At 36.2% G+C, this 20,900-nt stretch overlaps 1 protein-coding gene across 1 annotated transcript in view; it reads right to left on the reverse strand.

Moving 5' to 3' along the window:
* The window catches only part of ITPR2 (inositol 1,4,5-trisphosphate receptor type 2), a 437,650-nt gene that overhangs the window by 109,619 nt on the left and 307,131 nt on the right, over positions 1–20,900 (reverse strand). The window contains exon 42 of the mRNA XM_011363170.2: positions 19,522–19,644. Coding sequence (XP_011361472.1) covers positions 19,522–19,644 — 123 coding nt within the window. The remainder of the gene's footprint in view (positions 1–19,521; positions 19,645–20,900) is intronic.

Genomic DNA, 20,900 nt, shown 5'->3' on the forward strand with positions numbered 1-20,900 from the left:
GAAGACTAATTCTTAGAAAACATTGAATTACTATATATAAGTTTGAAAGATGTTTTAATTTCTATTCCTGGAATAAAGTAATCAGTCATTTACTTACAACATAAAGAAATTAGGAATTATAGCATTGCTTATCTCTTCAAAAGCATTCTGATTCCTTCACTATTTCTAGCGATGTTTTTTTCTCAAGGCAAGCACTACAAGATGAAGAAAGCCATCTTTACAAGAGCTTTGACCATATTAAAATAGGTCTTGAGGTTGACTGGGGAAACTTTAGAGTCCTTGTTCTCAAAGTATTTGTTGGAGTGAGCGGGCTTATCCACACCAAGGGACTATCTCTGGTCCTGCTGCTGACCTGTCATGGGAACATGTTCAACAAATCACTTGATCTTTTTATGTCTAATTTACCTAGCTGTGAAATAACAATAATACCTATGAGACTACATAAAAAAGAATGACTAGAGAATCTGTGCTCCCAAAGCTCCTTAAGTTTCTGAGCCAACCAGGCTTACTGAAGAACACATTCTGATTGTTATGTTATCCTCTGAGATACACCTCTTCTAAGAATGAGTCAATTGCTGTTCTGTTGTTCAGTCTTGACAAAGCCACCTAAGGCGGGTTAATTAAAGGCTTGGAATTATATTGAGTTCCACAACAGTTCTCGTACTGCTGGTGTGCTCAGGGATACAATCTGAAGTGTACAAATTAGCCACATGTAAAAATCGGGGGTGGAATATGGGTAATTGAAAAGAAGCACTATGAGATAATTTTCAGGAACTTTAAGCTCAATTGCTTGAAAGCATTTCAAACTCAGGTTTCTGCAGCTTTCTGTTTCTGAGTTACATCAGACTGAGAGATATCATGCTAGTGTTGTCTCTAGGTTTAACTGTCTCAAAAGCTGCTTTAAAAAAGGCCAGCTTTTTTTAGAGTGGTTCTGAAAAGTGAGAGAATTATTGCTCAAGTGAAGTTCTGAATTTCAAAGGCAAATCTAATAAAGGAGGAAATGAGGTGGCAAGGTGAATTTCAACTCTAAGTAAGGATTCAGATGAGTTGAATCAAACTGAAAAGAGACAAAGAATTTCAAACATGTACTTTGTTACTTGTTCAATTGGTAACATCCAACACCCTTTTAAATGTCAACACCCTTTTAAATGTTATCGAGTCATTCAGAAGTTAAATTACCCAGGTTGCAAATAAAAAAACAAAGGGAGGGCATGCAAAGAAGAGAGAGGGAGAAAAATAATGACGAGTCATTTAGAAAAATTTATTCTCCTTTAAAAAAAAATATATATTGCTGACTGGTAGAGAAGACATTTAAACACACAAGTATTAAATTAAATACAAACATATGAGTACTATAGACAAAGTTATTGCCTGCATTATAATCTTCTTTGATATTGTATGATGAATTATCCATAAAGAAAACAATATTGGCAGATCCATAAAGAATGTTAAAATAACATAAAGTCCCACTTATCCCAATCCAAAACAAACAAAAATTCCCCTTATAACTTAAGCAATCAATAGAAAACGATTAGTGTATTTCCTGTGTATTCACTTTAAAATACTTAATAATAAAACTCTCCTCTTGTTGTGTGCCCAGTAATTCTCTAGGCATTGGAGTTATAATAGTGAACACAACATCCAAACCTCCTGTCCTTACGGAGTTGACTTTCTGGTGGTAAGAGAGAAATAAACAAACAAATATATGGTCTACCAAAATACGAAAGTGCTAAGAAGAAAGTAAAGCAGAAGATGGGAGTGATGATCGTTGTGGGGATGGAGGCTGCCATTTGAAATCAAATGGTCAGAGACCATTTTAACAGAAATTGAAAAAGCAGAAGAAAGTTCAAAAACACAAAGCAGAATGATGTTTCTTGGCTTAAAAGCAGAGCCATGAGACCAGGGTGGCTTGAGCAGGTAAGGAGGAAGGAGGCCAGAGAGGTGGGTAAAGGCGGCAGAGGAACCAGGTCACATTGGGAGGCTTTTGAAGCCAGTGTCAAGCAAGATTTGACTTTTGCTCAGAAACTCGAAGTATTAGAAGGTTTTGGGCACAGAGGTGACATAATCTGTATTATGTTTTTGAGGGTTCAGAGCAGCTGCTGGGGTAGAGAAGACATTATGGAATGCACAGGTGAATGAAATTGGGGAGAACAGTTAGACGCCTATTGCAATAATCCAGATGTGAGTTGATGGTGGTTTTGGACCAAGTAGTAGTGAATGATGTGGGTGATAGATTCTGGAACATTTTGTGCCAGAAGAGGGATGATGACAGAGATGGCCAGAGAGTAGAATTGTACAGTGATTAGCATCACAGGCTCTGGACAGACCTAGGCTCAAATTCCTTCTATCCTACTTGTTAACAGAGCAACCATGAGCAAAGAATGTAACTTCATTAAAATTCTACCTTTGTCTTCTACAAAATGAGGTTAATAACAGTACTTTATTAATATTTATCTCAGAGAGATTATGATGATTAAATGAGGCACAGCATCTGAGACAAAGTAAGTACTTGATAAGTATGAGCCAAAATGTTAGGAAAAAAAAGTAATCAGGAAAAAGTCTCCTAAGCCGTTAGTGAGTATATACACTCTGTTCTATTGGAAGCTATGGAAATGTTTAGTGAGGAGACAGATACAACCAGTGGGCATATTAGAATAATTCTCCTGACCTCCCTGTGGAAAGGGGATTAAAAAGGACCTTGCATAGAGGCAAAGAGACAGGAAGCTGCTGAAGTTGTCCAGGCAAGACATGATGATAGCAGTAAGAGTGAGAAGACTGAGCAGACCCAAGAGACCTTCAGAAGAAGTAGAACTGATGGGGCATGCTGTCTGTGTGGGGGAGGTGGGGAGGCTCAAGATGAATGCCAGCTTTCTAGCTTGATAACGGGTTAGAAAATGATGCCACCAACTAAGAAAGAGAGCTCAGAGTAATTCTAGGAAGAGGCATGTGATCATCTCAAGACTAAGTTTCCGTGCCACGGTAAACTGGACTGAAACACACCGGACCCTCAGGAGAAACTGGGAAGGATCTGGCTGCCTGTCACCACCTATATCTAAAGCATTGAACTTTTCCTGATATTGTGTGTTTACTTTGTTACTTTGAAAAACTCCCTTAGTTTGTGTCAATGTTGAACACATGGGAGTGATGAACTTAAAAACAAGTAAAATATGAGGTACTTCAAGAATCAGTGATATAGTTAATAAAATAAATGGGCGAGAGGTGGGGGAAATTTCAAGAAAAACTTGCCCGAAGAAATTGTTCTCTGTTAAAACCATACAGACATATGTTCACTTATTCCTTTTGGGACTCATTTGTGGGCCCTCTTGCAGCATCCATTTAGGATCTGAACACCAAAGCTGTCTGAATTTGAGCCCTACCCTACCCTAACGAGCTAAAGGAAAGTTGTGCCTTTCCTTCCTGCTTCTGTCTCAGCCATCTGAGCATGAAGGCTTTGCTACAGCTCCCAAACCCACTGACATTTAATTAGCACCGTTGCTGTGATCCCACAGCATGCCATATCAGCTGAGAACCATAAAGCACCATGCAGAGTGGGTACAGGCTAAAACAAATCTCCTGTCTGGCGGATAAAGATCTGATTTTGCAAACGGGAAGCTGTGAGTATTTCCTATTAGCCCTTTACTGGTCCTGCCTTTTAGTAACGCTGCTGTGCTAAGAGGAAAGAAAATATAAATATGAGGAGCCTTAAGAAATTTTGGAGGATGGACATTTTAAACAACAACAATAACAACACACACACTACTTCTTCTGGAGACAAACTACAGTATATTGAGGGTATAAAAAGTTGCTCAGAGTGACAATAAGACAATTCGAGTTGTAATGCCCCCAGCGTTTATCTTACTCTTCCTACCCTCTAGGTTTTAGAACTGATATTTCACTTTCATTCTGCTTAAGATCAAGATCAAAAGAGAGAAATTTGGTTGAGCTGCTTTAAATCATTGCTTCTCTTAATCTAATGAGCGATTTGAAGTGTGTCTATTGTACAGGTAGTACTCACACAGCCTCCTCCACTCACTGTGGTCTGGCTTGGCCCCCACCACTCAACACGGATTGCTTTTGGTAAGATGCTTGTGACCTGCTAAAAGCCAAATCCTGGGGTAAGGTTTACTGAGTTCTTTGGAACCACTGATCCTATTCTTTGTCGTGAGTCTCTCTCCTAGCTTGCTTTAATGTCCTATCCCCTCAGACCTTCTATTCTCAACCCACTTCTATAGATTTTTCTTCCTCCTCTTTTTCGTTAAATTTTGGTATTACTCAGGCTTCCATTCTTGATCTTCTATTCCTCTCATTCCAATTCTTTTCCTGGGAGATCTCATCTCCACCTACCATTCCAAATAGCATCTACATACTAACGTCTGTACATTGATGTTAGAAGCCTGGTTCTCCTTCCTGAGAACATGTCCATACAATCAACTGCATTTTGTACTTCACCAACCCAGTGTCTCATAAGTTCTTCAGATACCAAAGGTCTAGAACCAAGTTTCCTCTCTCCTCATTCCACCTCCAAGGCTTCTCTATCTCCAATCTTGTGAAATGCACCATCATCTACCCACCACCAACTCTATACCTGGGAGTTACCTGAGACTCTCACATCATCCTCACTCTCCTTATGCCATTCCCAGTCATTAAATCAGCTGGAGATCAAATGGTGCTGGGACTTTAGAAAAGGACAGTGGTGATGGCTTCTCATTGCTCCTGGATAAAGGACAGAACCCTTAGCAAGATCTACATACTCTCCTGATCTCTCTCCTCAGGCTTCTCTCTGACCCTCTCCCTCTATGTGCCCCAGCATTCTGGCCCTCTCTTCTTGTTTAGTTATTAGGGACTTTACATATAAAGCAGTAAGAGGCTCCAGATTCTCACACGGCCTTATGGGGCCAAGGAATACATGCCCAGGAAGAAGAGAGTTATGGTTTCTAATAATTAGTTTTGGTGTGAGCTATTTCTTAAAAGACATTCTCCTGTTGATAGAGATTAATTCCTTTAATTTCTGAGAAGTGGGGGTTAACAGAAATGAAAATTAGGTGATAATCAGATTAGCTTGATAATCAGATTAGCTTGATAGCTGGAAGGCAGAAAGCACAAAGGAGAAGGAAGGCAATGAAAAGAGCAGAGGCTAGATATGAGTCAGGTGATCAGGCTCTCAGACAATTAGGGAAGGAAGTTGAGGAGGGTACAAGTCTGAAGTAGCTTTTTTGAAACTGTGGCCTGCGGACAACTTGTATAAAAATATCCAGAATGGTTAAAAGCAATTGGGGGATCTACCCCAGACCTAGTCGATTAAAGTCTCTGGGGATAAGGTCCAGGAATTTGAAGCACAACACAATCTGAGAAACGCTTGTGACCCTAACTATAATACATAGTGTTTCCCAAGTTGTGTATAAGATGTGAACAGAAAACAACATTCCCTCCAGCTAAGTTTCTTTAGTTTGCCCTCTGACCTAGACTCTCAATCTATCTCATCCAGCTAGTTCAGCCTTGATGTCCCCCTCTTCCTTTATTCTATTTGATTCATTCACACTCTTGTTTTATATCTGATTCATTCATACTCTCAACCTAATAAATGAACATATACCTGCCCTGTCAATTTGTTAGTCAATTCTCATTTATGATCAGGTTTCTCCTTGATTTTAGAATACTAAAATCAAAGAATCACAGCAATGGAAAGAATCTCTATTATGTTCTCTGTTATCCAGCCAGAAACTCGAAATGTATCTCTCTGTATATGTATGTGTGTTACACATATATAAAGTGAGTCAAACATTACAAATAGAAACATGAAAAATACTTTAAAATAAATGACCTATCAATTCTTACTCATAAGGATATTTCAAATGTAGGAAACTTCTGACCATGAAGATTATAAAAATCATCTAAAGCAGAATTTAGCAAACTATGGTTTGTGGGTCAGATCTGGCCTGCCACCTGTTTTTTTTTTTTGGGGGGGGGTGTTAAGTAAAGTTTCATTTTAATAAAGTCATGCTCATTTGTTTACATACTGTATATGGTTGTTTTTGCAGTAGCATGGTAAGTTAAGCATTTGCAACACAGACAACATAATCAGAAAAGTCTAAAATACTTACATGCAGCCCTTTGCAAAAAGCTCTCAAACCCCTTATAAATAAGTAACATAAACTTGCAAATAGTTTGCAGACCTCATACACCTGACAAAATGTAGATAGATTTCTAGAAGACATCTTTTGAACCAACTGGTTTTATATTGCTAAAATTGACATTATTTCATTGATAATGTAAATCTTGACAAGGGGCTTTCCAGAACTTTCCCCTACTACACGATTTGACATAACTACTTGGTTGTGATGTAGAAGGGGGACTTTTTTGGTCTGACCAGGGATAACCATTTCTTTTTCTGAAACTTGACTTTTTAGTTCAATAGTTTATCTTCCAGCATTATTTTGTTAACAATGGTCTGTCACTTTTTGTGCTTCTGTAGGTAATTCTGAAACTCAGAATGCACCGACAGCCACAAAACACAAAGACTCACATACCTACAGGAGTCTCTCAGCTATTAAATCAGGAAAAACTATTTTTGTACACAATTTAATATTCTACTACTGTATCTGTTGACTAAATATTAGGTGGATTCCTCCATCCTGACATCCTATTCCATCTCCATGTGTCTTCAGGATAAAGTGTCAGCTATATAGTTAACTTTTCTTCACTTATGTTTGAGCTGGAAAAAAAAAGTTAATCAATAAACACAGGCAGGTACATACAAGCAAACACACACACACACACACACACACACACACACACACACACACAAACATATATCCAAAATCTTGCTTAGTGCTTTGACATAAGTCTTTTTATACTGGTTTGTGTGTTTACTAATTACATTTCCTCATGGGTTCATTTTAATTGATTTACCTTTAAATACTTGCTTAATAATGTCAGGGTATAAATTAATGCATAAAAGTATACCATAACGGAGATCTTTTTAAGACTTGTAATAATGCTTTTAAGTCGGTGGATATCTTCTAAAGCAAACTTCTGTGCCATTCGTTTTTGTTATTGTGTTTAGCATTCTACAAAATTCTTAATGTCTCATTAATTTTATGCCAACATAAACAAGACCTAAGTCTCCTAAGGAACAGTTTAGCAGAAATTTATGCTGTCACATTTCAATAAATATTTCTACTGAATTACTTTTTGGTGCCCAAAATCCTCCAGAATTTAGTAAGATGTACCCTTCCGCTGCTATCTCCCACATTTGCAACACACTGCTTTCTCCATCCCTGATATAATGTCCCCGAGCATCTAACCTCCACACACATATTATAGTGAATATTACCTCTTCCTCTGCTTATTGATTCGCTATGATGGAGATGTCTTCCTCTCTTTATGCTACTTATCTACATCTTATCAATCCATAAGATGTTAGCACCTTCACAAAGCCCTCTATGGTAACTCTAGCCAATTTTAACCTACTTTCCTTCCAGTCATCTACAGCAGTTGTTAACTGTAATCGTCACTCATTTACTCACTCACCCACTCAGTAAATCAAAAGCATACACAGTACTACATTGGGCAACACATTTGTGAATAAAATATAACTCCTGCCTGTACTAAATTTGGAGTCCAGTGGATGAGACAAATAAGTAAATGGACCACAGTAATTCAGTGATGTATGTTCTATGATCATAGTAAGCACAGTGCATTATGGGAACACACAGGAGAGAATCAACCCAGCCTTGGGTTAGAGTAAGTAAGGAGTTCAGGTTCTAGAGTAAGAGATTCTGGGTTTGTATCTAAGTTGGAAAGACTACAGGAGAATCAGGAGTTCCATTATAGATAAAGTGTGAGATGCCTAAGAGGACAATCAAATACAGATCTCAAACAAGCAGTTGGATGTACCAGTCTAGTGTTAGAACAGAGGCCCATGCTGAAGATATAAATTTGGGATTTGTCATGGCACAGCTGGTGTTTTCAATCATGTGACTGAACGAGATCATCTAGGGAATGAGTATCAATTGAGAAGGGATCCACAGGAATGAATCCTAGAACATGCTAACGAGAACACTTCCGACAGAAGCAGGAGAGAGAAAGAAGAACCTGTGAAGGAAACTGAGAAGAAGGTGCCAGTAAGGAAGCAAAGAGACTGGAAAATTGTGCTGCAGGAAAGAGAAGTCAAGAAATTATTTCAAGAAGAAGAGAGCGATCAACTATGTGAAATATTAGTGACAGGTTAAATAAGATAAGAAATGAGAAAAAAAATCACTCAATTTAGTAAAGTGGCTGTCACTGGTGACCTCACCATAAGCAGTTCTGGTGCCATTGTAAGGACAAAAGCCTGGCAAGGATGGATTTAAAAGAGGATAGAAAGAAAAGAATTGGAGATAGAAATTGCATATAATCTTTGATTAGTTTTGCTATAAAAGGGAGCAGAGTTCTTGGCCAGTGGGCTAGGGAGATTTTAGAGAAGATTTGCCTGCTTAACTGCTGAGAGATAAATAATCAAATGATGGCGTACAGAGGGAAATTGAGGTCTCTCGGTTCCTCTGACTCTCTCTATAGCTCTCTCTTTCCCTCTCTGTCTCCACCACAAACTCACTTGCTCATGTACACTCCTAACCTGAGATCTCAGAACACCCCAGATACACATATTCCATAAGACTTGCCATGCCGTGGTTGTTTTTATGTCTCCCTGTAATAAACAGTAAATTCCATAAGGGTAGAAACTATGTCTCATTTTTACATCCCATGCACTCTCAATCCATTACAAAATTGTTGTCTGTAGAATACTTGCTCCTGAAAGGAACAAATAATGTGATTGCAAGGAGAGAGGCATGCCCATAAAAATGTAAGCTCATTGAGGGGAGGGATTTTGGCCTACGTGCTCACCTCTTTCCCTACCACTGAGAATGGGGCCTGGTTATAGAGGGTGATCAGAATATACACACTGAATAAAGAATGAATTAAGAATTTAGCTGGGGAAAGTCATGGAGGTAATTCTGATGAGCCTTAACATTTATGATGTACTTCCTGTGCACCAGGCTTTGTGTATTTGCTGGATGTGTATGCAGAAATGTATATGTAGAAAATTATCAAGCTTTACAGTATGTTAAGGTTTTAAGTGAAAAATCTGTTTACCTTTTCTTACTACAGAGAATGCATGGCAACAGGATACAAGTGAGTTGGGTTTTTGTGTTGTTGTTGTTGCCATTTTAGTATCTGATAGGCATTTCTTATTACTAAATTATATTAGTGAAGAAGGTCTACTAATCTAAATGTCTATCACACCACTAATAATTAATATTATTACATAAGGGTTCTCTCAATATGAACTTCCTCTTAGAATTAAGTAGAAAGAAATTTCGTATTTCACTAATAATCAATATAAGGTTTCTTGGTGTTATATATAAATCATGTAACTTAAGTATTTCTTTTTTTTTTAACCTGGTTGCCAAAAAAAGAATAATTAATGCACAAAATAAAATCAGTTAATAAGCATGTATTTTATTACCTCAAACTGCTTTGTCATAGTAACATAGAAAAATATCTTTTTGGTTGAGGGAAAAGAGCTGATCCTGGTTTCCTTATTTCTTTTAGAAAAGAAAACTTGCAATTCTGTTAAGTTTTTAGGCAAAGTTCTTTTAGTTCCTTATGTTTCTATATAGCTATAGTCAAGACTAACAGCAGGTTTTTCATGTAGCTGGACAATTAGGATAAATCTATTTTCTGTAATTTAATAAGATAAAATAATTTCTTGATTTTAAAAACATTCATTTCAACTAAGTTCACATATTGATAAGTTTCTACATTATCAAAGTCCCTCTGTGAAGTGACCTGGCATATCTATTTCCACAATGACTATTGTATTGTTCAAGTTTATTTATATTCACTCTTGATTGTAACTCAGAAGTTTTGATTATCTATCCCCAAGGACTAAAAACAGCTCTGTGCGTTTTTTACCTGAATGTTCTACATGTTAGAAAACACTGTCCACTGTGTTGTCTTGTGCTCTTGTATAAATTCCTTTTAAACTATATGCCAGCAATAAGTTGGTCATTAATGAACAGTATAGGTGTTAATCGTATGGCCCATTATTTTCATTCTTGGTTACCAAGAAGCTCAGAGCTACCACTGACAAACAGTAAGAATATTAGCCAAGACCCTTAGCATACTCAGGGTCCTTTTCCTTCTTGTATTCTAACAGTCTGATTATCCAAATATACTTCTTATTCAACTTAAAATTCATTTTATAACTAGGTAAATATCCAGTAGCTGCTGAGTTACTCTGTTCTATTATTTAAAACACAGTCTAATCCAGTAAAAGAGCCATCATGGTCCAACTACTCTACAGTGTCCATGTAGGTTTCAGAAAGTTTGCTTTGCAAACACAGCACATGGATTCCCATCAGATTTTTGTAGATGAGAAAGTTGAAGTCAGAGAAGTTGAATGATGTATAATCAGCTAATGGAAAAAATACAGAGTGCAGGGGTGAATAATAGCTAAGCTCTCTGTATAGTTTTCTAGCCAACATATTACTGAGCTAAAAGTGCCTCTGTGAGCTGAAAAACTCAGCTGTGTTTTCTACTTTCTGCACTATGAGCAATAATAAAGATGAAGTAATTGTAAGTTAGTTAAAACCCTTCAAAGATATTAAAGATGGAAGTTATATATCCAATTACAAACCCATCCTTCTGTTTCTACAAATAAAGTAAATGAAGCAATGCTGATTACTACATATTAGCATAAGAAAATCGAAGCTGCAAAGAGTTTAAGCAGCGTTAAGTCTCTAAGGAAAACATTTTAAGTAGTCTGAATAATATATACATTTCATATGACTTCAGTACAAATTAAAATATAGTTATTTAAAGTAATGTATATGCATATCCCTTAAAACGAGCATAGCTTAGGAAATTGTAGCTCCAAGATCAAACTTTGAAGGAAAAATGGATTACTGAAAACTATCAGGACATCTAGCAAATAAAGAATCCCAGCCCTTGAAGCATGATGGCCAGTCATACCATTCTCTCTCCTGAAAGGAAAGAAAGAGATATTGGCTTTGGTTGGGGACAGGGTAACAACCCAATGATCTAAAATATGCTAGGAGATGCTATGTAGTCTCTTACATGGAAAAAATATATATAGAAACAGCCCTGTCTGATATCTCTAGTTCTCCCAATAGGCCGTCTCTGCCTGATATCTCTAGTTCTCCCAATAGGCTTGAACAACAGTTGAAGTCAGAGCAGACAGAAAAAGGAACTGAGATATGGCCAAGGCTTTCTACGTTGCTAGAATTCAGATTGATGCTCCAATAATTATATCACTCAGAAATAAATATATATCTACCAAACATGAAATGTTAAGCAGAAAAATAATTGCTTCCACTGAACTTGGCTTCATGATCTTTACACCAAACTAACAATTAGAGAGTCCAATTTCAATCCATTTCCTGGATTGCATTTTTTATTGCTCCCATTATCCATGAATTTGAAAGATCATATAAATGGCAGTAATCCAAAGATTCCTTGTTACTTGGTGTAAGATACATAGGTGCCTATTAGAGGATTTAAATATATTATACCTTAGCAATTTTTCTGCACACAATATTTTTCTTTGTGTAAAGTTTCTTTTTTTTAAATGAGGCCTCATAGGTGCCCAGATTTTGTGAATCTACTACTAATTAAGTAGCCAAGACATACATATATGAAATAAAGAGCAACTGTAAGATGATACAGAGCATAAACTAGTGTGAAAATATATATGTGGTTTGGGGTGAGGATAAGAAATATAAGAATTCAAAACCAAGAAAAGATCATTGTTGGTTGGAAGTCACCTGGGAAAGAGAGTAAGTAGGTCTCAATTTGGATCTTAGAAGAACTAAGAAAATACTAAAATGACTTTTGAGAACCAGAGATATTTTATCAGTTCATAGGAGAGGTGGCATTATGAAAAAAAAAGTAAGAAAAATGCCTAGCATGAGGGAAAATATTACATGGCCCTACCTACCTATGTAAAGTTTGCTGACATGATTGGCAAAGAGTGAGCTACAAAAATTAAAAGGAGAGTCTGCAGTTGAATATCCTTGACTGCCAAAATGCTAATATCAGTTTTGTAGGACTCTATTAATCTTACATAGTACCTATATTACATAAAAAATAGTATCAACATGCATGCACTTTTGCAAGAAATTATTCCCCCAAAGGCTTCCTGAGTATCTACTATATGCTAAGTATGTACTTGGATTAGGAACAGAAAAAAAAACATTGTGTCTGTGCACAAGGAATTTATACTCTAGTGGGAAATCCTATCATTAACTCTGATTATGATAATAATGATGTTAACAGAAAAATATCTTTATTCAGTTTTTTATTATAATACCTATAAAATACTAAAGCTTTAGAGTATAACATGTCCTAGTCATTCATCCATTCATTCATTCGTCCATGTATTTTTTATTCAGGAAATATTTTTAAATGCCTACAAACAGAGTCATCATCAAAGATGCTGACTTAATCGAAATTATTGTAATTCATTTCAGATAAGACATAAGTTGTTACCACACAAAGTCCCTACCAACATCCCCTAAAGATATTTTCTTTCTCTAAAATATCTATGGTGCATTTTTGCAGAAGTCGTTGCCTCTGCCTAGAATGTTCTCCCCAATCCCTCTATCCTTTATGATACAGTTCAAGTGTCACTTCTTCCATGAATCTTCTCCTGACTCCTAAGGGAAGCATATTTTATGTATACCTCTATTTACACAAAAGCACATTAAATTATAATGATTGATCTGTCTCCCTCGCCCCCTACACACAATTAATTGCGAGCTTCTTGATGGCATCTTTATTCATTTTTCCACCTTAGCAAGAAAAACAATGCTTGACATAAGAGGTGCTCAGTAAATGTTCTTAAACGACTGTCTTATAATAAATGAGCCTCAGAAGCATCATATGCAGTTATTATAATATTCAAGTGCTTATAGCTAGCTGAGGGTCCAGCTGCACAAATCTTTTGTTCTTCCAAACATGCCAAGCTCTTTGCTACTTTCGTGCCACTCTCTGGGATGTTCTCCCATACCTCCCCATTCCATACTGCCGGCTGTTGCTTTCTCACTTAGATATAGCTTCAATTTCAGCTTTTCAGTGAAAACCCTTCTGATCGCCCAATCCATAATAGCATCTTGTTACTGTCTTTCATCACACCCTATTCTCATTCATTGCATAGCTGGGTTCACTATCTGCTATCTTTAGTTTGTCTACTCTTCACTGCTCTCAGTCAGAATGTAAATTCCCTGAGAGCTGGTCCTCTGCTGGCCTTCTTTACTGCTGTATTCCTAGCATCTAGTACAATGCCTGACATTTAGGTAAGCACTCAGAAAATCCATGCAATTGAGTGAAGAACGAATGAGAAATTTGGATCCTTTATTCCACAAGTGGCAAACTATGGCTCATGGGCTGCATTCTGCTTGCTAGTGAGTTTTGTTTGAACTGATTATTGTTTTAAAAGATTGGAATGAGTTGTCAACTTTTAAAAATTATGAGATTTCACATTTTTCGAAAATTTCAAAATTCAAGTTTCTTTTGAAATAATAGAAGTGGAAATCCAGGGTTTGCAATCCCAGTTGGAACGTCAGCAAAGGTGAGTAATGGCTTCCTGCTTTGGAATGGGAAGACTAGATTGTCCCAGTCGTACCTGGCTCCACATCACACATCCACATGCCCTGTCTGGCCCTGAAGGTGGTTTGGATTTTGGCTCTGATCTCTCCTACTAAAAGTCTCTCTGTGACCCATGCTCTACAGCACACTCATGTAACTCCTACAAACCCTGCACTCCTAGCTTGCTGTTGCTACTAAATCATGGACTATGACTTTAGAAGTAACTTAGCATCAGAACACAACTTTTTATTATTTCTGCATTATGACATGAAAAAATTATATAATTCATTATAAAACCTGAATTCATTATAAACTAGAAGAAAATTTAGATGAGTATTTAACTGATCTCAAGGTTATGGAAAAATACTATCATTACAATATTAAAAAGTAAATGAATCAGGGAGAAGTAGATATAAGTATTATGACTAAGGTTTATTAACCTTAATTAAAATTCACTAGGAAAAAATGGATCCCAACAGTAGAATGGATAAACATATTTTTAGGTAATCACAGAAAAAACAGAAATGGTCAAATAACATATTAAAAGATAGTCCATTTTATTAGTAATCCAAAATATGTGACTTAAAATGAGATCCCTTTTCATCTATAATTCATTAATTCATTCAAAAAACTTTGGTTGAGGGATTACTATGTTCCAAACACTCTTAGTTTGGCAAAGTTTTTTTTTAAATGGTAACAATTTTAAAATTCAGTAAGCTGAGTGCCATCACACACTGTGAAAAACAATTTTATAATATGCATCAACAACCATAAAATAGCTACTACACTGCAATCTAGTAATTAAACTTCTTGGTATTTATCCTAGGGAAAGAATCAGTGTAGCAGACAAAGATTAATGTATGACGATGTTAATTATAGCATAATTTATAATATCAAAAACATTAGAAACCCAAATATCTAACAATAAGGAGAAATTAAATAAATTATGGTATATTCAAACAATGAATAATTAAGCAGACATTAAAATTACATTTTCAAAGACCATTTAGTGACATAAGAAAATGTTCATAAAAATTTTTAAAGCCTATATTTTAAAAATAATTCCATATAGACAACTAAAATGACCCATTCTTTTTTGTCTTTTGAGCCAGGAGCTTTCCGCGTCTATCTAATACTTCTCCTCATCCTGCAAAGCATATAATATTTCTCCATATACTTCTTAATTCTAGTAGGTATTAAAACAGAGTGTCTCCTATATTCATAGCAGCATTATTCACAATAGCCATGATATAGAAACAACTTAACTGTCCATCAATGAATGAATGGATAAAGGAGATGTGATATGTGTGTATGTGTACATATACATACTTATACATACAGTGGAATCTTATTCAGCAATGAGAAAGAAGGAAATCTTGCTGTTTCCAACAACTTTGAAGAAATGACGGAATTATGCTAAGTGAAATAAGGCAGAGAAAGAGAAAGACAAATACTGAATAATATCACTTGTTTGTAGAACCTAAACATGTCAAACTCAGAAAAACAGAGTAGAGTCATGACGAGGGGTAGGGAGGTGGGAGAAATGCAGATATATTAGTCAAAGGATACAAACTTCCAGTTATAAGATTAACAAAATTGTGGGGATCTAATGCATAACCTAGTGATTATGGATAATAATAATGTATCATATACTTAAATGTTGCCAAGAGAGTAGATCTTATATGTTCTCATCACCAAAGAGTAATGGATGGGGCCAATATATTGTATACCTTAAACTTATGTATGCAATATTATGTGTCAATTATATATCAATAAAGTTGGAGGAGAAAGATAAAGTAAGATAAAGGATCTCAGACAGGAAAAACAAAAATTGCTACACGGGATCAGAGAGACGACATGGCTTAATATATGTTAAACATATCCAAAGTAATGAACAGTGCTCTAGATTGTGGGCAGTGACTGCTGTATAGAAATATAGGAATAAAGAGGAGGAAGAACAGGAAGAAAGTAGAATGTAAAAGACCAAAACTAGAGTGGCGTGAGGAGAGCATGTGGAGGACAGAAAGCCAAAAAGGACACATAGCTTAATGTTAAGGAAATTCTCTGCACAACACTATAGTGTCAGAACTTAAGAAATTCCCTTTTTTAAGTATTTATAGTTTTATGTAGATCAGACGAGACACTTACAAGAAGCATTATTTGTTTCTTGTAACACCAACCACAGAAAAGACCAAAAAGGATGTCATGGTAGAAAAAGCAGAACTACCTCACTGCCATGAAAAGAATAACAACAAAAATTGAAAGTCTGAGGGCACCAAAATAAACTGTCTGTACAAGAGATGATTATAGTAAAATAAGGAGGAAGTTGAACATCAGTTTTGGAACTACTGAACTGTGCAAAGGCAGAAACCAATCTGCATGGTCATCAACATACAGGAGCCAAATGATTCCACATCCACAACGAGAACACGAAAACCTGGGCTCAACCAAAAGCTTAAGCAAAACTACATGGCTACCTCTGAAGCAAAGTTTACAACCACTGCTCTTTTGAGTTTGTGCCACAGTGGAGGAGTTGTTTGGACAACAGGTTCATAAGGAACTCAGCAACTATGTCAGCCTCCCAAAGACCCAAATATAGTACCCCGGCCTAGAGAATGCTGAGGGAGTCACTTGTGGAAAGACCAAAAGAGCACAGTGGGCTCTCCTCTATGAGTGAAATCTGAATTGTTCTTGAAAAACTGGTGGGAAGTCACCCCATAGAGAATATATTTATAAGGTGGCAAAGTAACAACTCTCTGTGTCACTATAAGAAAATAAGCAGACAGCTGCTTAACTACACTGTCAGTTACATATTGTGTTCCATATATTTTGCCATTCCTATTCACTCGTTGAGTTCCTACAAGGAACTCATATGGACTCTTATTTCATACTTACACTCTTAAAATTTAATCACAAGGCTTAAATTATTTAGCAATTCGGAATCTCCTTCTTCCCCTTACTCGGTCTGACGTGCTCTCTCTTCCTGAAGCCTGGCTTTATTTGTGTACTTCTCTATTGTACCATCCTGGCTCTGCGAACATTTGCTTTTCCAACATTTTGGTTTTGGGCAATTAAGACACCTCTATATACCCATTCAAGACATTTTCATATCCATTGTTTTATCTCTGCATTTCAGTATGTTTTTCTAACCCTCCGTTACTTTTTTACTACTTCTGAAATCCTACTTGGACAATTGCACTGTCATCTTTGACTTTAATCTGTTTTCTCCAAGCACTTTTATAAACTCAGATCCATCAGAATCATTGACGTTTAATTCCTGTCATATTTTATATCATTATCTTTTGATCCATGACTAGTACTTGCATTCTTTATCCTCATTCTCCATTCTTCTCAATACCCATCTTAGCCTGTTTTTAAAATTTGTATTCTCTATTTTATATTTAATCTGCTTAAAACTGAGTTGACCTAACATTAGTCTTTTCTTGACCTTTACATTTTTATTGTTACTCATATTATACTGGTAATATGAGATTGCTTTTTTAAACATCTTCTCCATGAATATGGGGTGATATGGCTCAAATATCTGCCACTCTACTGGTTCCAGAACTGAGTTAGCTGGTTGGGTTGTTCATTTCCCACTTAAAAGCTACACAATAAATTCTTGTTCATGAAGCTGCTCACTCATGCAGAGGGGATAACCTCTCTGGACAGATCATGACTAGCTTTCAGTCAAAAAAATATGGGTGGCTATAGTCCCCAACTTCCTTCTTCTAAAGCTTACTACTGTTCACTCTGCCCTACTCTTCTTTACTATTTTCCTTCCATAATGCTACATCCTCTGAAGTAATGCCTTGCCCACGTACATGCTGTATTCATTATAGCAGCCAATATGTTTTTAATTCTCAGTCTGTGATTTTTTTCTTTCCACTCACATTCAATCATTAGTCATTCCTTTTCTAGCTTGACTTGATTCCTGTCACCTGATTTCTATTTCTCTCTAAAACTATACCTTTTCCACATCTTAAATATCAGTGTTCTACCTCCTTCAACTTATCCTTCATCTAGCTTTCAGTTCCTCAATATTTAAAATTCTTTTTGGTCTTTCTAGTTATAACCCATATGCCTTTATCTTTTTCTGTTATATATATAGCTACATTATCAGAGACCTAAAAGTCTTCTCAATAATCCAACTATAGTAAAACAAAATAGAAGCTTCTTTTGTTAATATCTTTCAGAATTTTAATGTAAATATATAAAAGTAGTTAATTAATCACCTATAAAGCTAGTATGAAGGTTAAAAGACAAAAGTAGTAAAAATAACTAGATTATGGTAATTAGTTAAGGGATACACAAGATAATAGAAAGATGTAAAATGTGACATCAAAAACATAAAATGTTTGGGGGGGTGAGTATAAATTGTTGAGCTTTACAATGGGATCACACTTAAGTTGTTATCAACTTAAAATAGAATCTTATAAAAATAAGTTGTTATATGTAAGCCTTATGGTAAACGCAAAGCCACTATGGAAAACAGTATGAAAGTTCCTCAAAAAATTAAAAATAGAACAACCGTATGATCCAATAATTTTACTTCTGGGTATTTATTCAAGAAAAACAAATATACTAATATAAAAAGATATATGCACCCCCATATTCATTGCAGCATTATTTACAATAGCCAAGATATGGAAACAACATAAGTGTCCATCTGGATTAACAAATAAATAAACACACACACACACACACACACACACACACTGGAATATATACATATTGAAAACTCAAGCTCTAGATACAGAGAACAGACTAGTTGCCAAAGGCAGGGGTTTGGGGTAGGAAAAATGGGTACATTGTTTTGTTTCATTTGTAGTTTAGATAAATTTAATTAAATATATTTTATTTTAGAATTTGACTCATTCCTTGAATCTTTTGCAAAAATTATACCCAAGTTTACATACATTAGGCAGTTATGCAAAGGATAGAGAAGGCCCAGAAATATTTAAAGAGAAACCTTTTAACACCTTAAATTCAGTGCTGTATGTCAACGATATCTCAATAAAACTGGAAAATTTTTTTTAAATTTAAATCTATCTGGATTATTATATCTACCAATATTTGTTAACTGATAAGATGTATAGGAAAGAAGAAGAGGGAGTGACTGAATGGGAGAAAAATGATTAGAAAAAAAGATTAGGAAAGTTTACAAAGTCTGGATTTTATTCTGTAAAAAACAAAAGAGAGCTACTATAGGCAAAATAAAATTGGCATATGTACACTTGAAAATTCTAACTTCTAAACAAATCTTCATTAGAAGATGAGATTAAAACTTCTGCATTAGAAGTAGAGTTTCATGTTTACGGAATTAAACTTATCAACCAACAGTTATCAAAGACTTGTTTTCATGTTATTATAAAATGGAAATAGTTCCTCCAAAAGAATTTAAAAGTTAGTCTCATATTTGTTAGAAGTCCAGTGGAAACCACTCTACGGCTCTGCAGGAAGCATGCCATCCTGTAATTCAGAGTCCTGAAGCCATATGCAAGGTTTTTCCTGATTAGATCTGGATGTACTCCCTCACTTCACACTCTCTGTCTTCTCAGTAGCCTCTCTTCCTCTCTCCTTCAAAACTTCTATTTGTTGCCACCATTTATCTATTCTTCAGGTCCTGACATGGAACTCCTACCTGGACCAGCAGTTTTTGGTGCCAAGTATTGTTTCCTTGTGGATCAGTCCCTAGCACAGCCCTGCAGATAGAGTCAACCATTCTGGGACTTTTTCCTTCACTTTGGCCCAGAGCAAGAGGGGCAAGTGCTCAGTGAAGGAAGCGGAACTTGGAAAATATATTAACAAGTAGTGACACAAAATATAATTGATAATATTAGCAAAATAATGTAAAGATATAAAATGTGACACCTGATGGGCCAGAATGTAGATATTGTGTCCAACATCTTTTGGGGAAACGCCATCGTCTCCACCCTCATCGTCCCCGTGATCACATTCCAGTCCTTGGTTATAGGCATTCTTCATCACGTCCACCTATCAAAACACAAATAGGAACACCAAGGCTTAAAATGCCATGCACAATATGCATTTTACATTGTTTATGAGGTATAACTAAAACTGGAATGCTCCCTAAGACTTGAAAAGAAAAAAAGAACTCTAAATGAAAATAGGCTTGGAAGCCATCTTTATTTAAAGGAACATGGAAGTACTTTTCTACAATATTCTGCTTTCCTTGGAAAATTTTGCTTTGATTTCTGAATGTTGACAGTGCCAAAGTTCTCACGAATTAGGAGACTCTGGAACCATGATAAGTTGCTGTTTTTTATTAAGTGCACACTGGATAACCAGGATACATGGTGTTGGACATCATCCCCTGCACTGAGGAACCAATGGTGGATCCAATGGAGTATCTTTCCTCAGGGAGCTTAACTGTCCAGTGGCAGAGTCAGCAAGTCAACAGGCAAACACAGTAGCCCTACAGCAAGACTAAGTGTGAGGCACTAATTAAGTACAGGGTAGCATCACTAACTCAGGCAAGAGGTTGAGGGTAGGCCATAAAGAAGAAGTGGATGATGGGATAAAGTTGTTGCAGGCAGAGGAAAAAGCATTCTTCATGGGCTATTGTACAGTGCTGTTGCTGAATGAATATATAACTCATTGTCCCATTTAACCAGAAGGAAAGGGCAGGTCTTGCTCCTTTTACTCCACTGCCTTGCAGAGATACTAGGCATCTTATTTAACAGATGTTAAAATGTATCTTATCTTTCTCTTTATTTGCCCGCCTCGACTCCATTTGCTCCCATTAAAGAGAGCAAAAGAATGCCTTCCAGAAGGATTTCCCCATAGCACCAACTATGGTGGTCTTAAGACTGGGATAGTCATTGGGGCAGTAAGCTATATGGTTTGAGAATGTTCTCAATGCTTTTGAAACCCATTAGTAAAGCATGCCAATATTCATGATTTCCATGTCATAAGTGAGGAAGAAAACATAACTTCTACAATAGAAAGGCCCACTAATGATCTCTGTGGAATCCCCATCAAGTTTCCACACAATTTTCTCTACAACAAACATTGTGTGACATTTCACTGATAAGAACAGGTACAAAAGATACTGGTTTTATTTTCGTTGTTCAGAAAGAGGTCCAAATATAATTTCTGAGGGGTACAAACCTTTTTTTACACATCCTCATATATTCTAATATACAAATTAAAGCAAATTTTTCTTTCTCTGTCAAAAAGAATTTGTAGATAGTTTAGTAGAGTGTGACAATCTGCTTAAGAAAAGTGCT

This window comes from Pteropus vampyrus, unplaced genomic scaffold (genome assembly GCF_000151845.1).
Source record: "Pteropus vampyrus isolate Shadow unplaced genomic scaffold, Pvam_2.0 Scaffold82, whole genome shotgun sequence".
Lineage (NCBI taxonomy): Eukaryota > Metazoa > Chordata > Mammalia > Chiroptera > Pteropodidae > Pteropus > Pteropus vampyrus.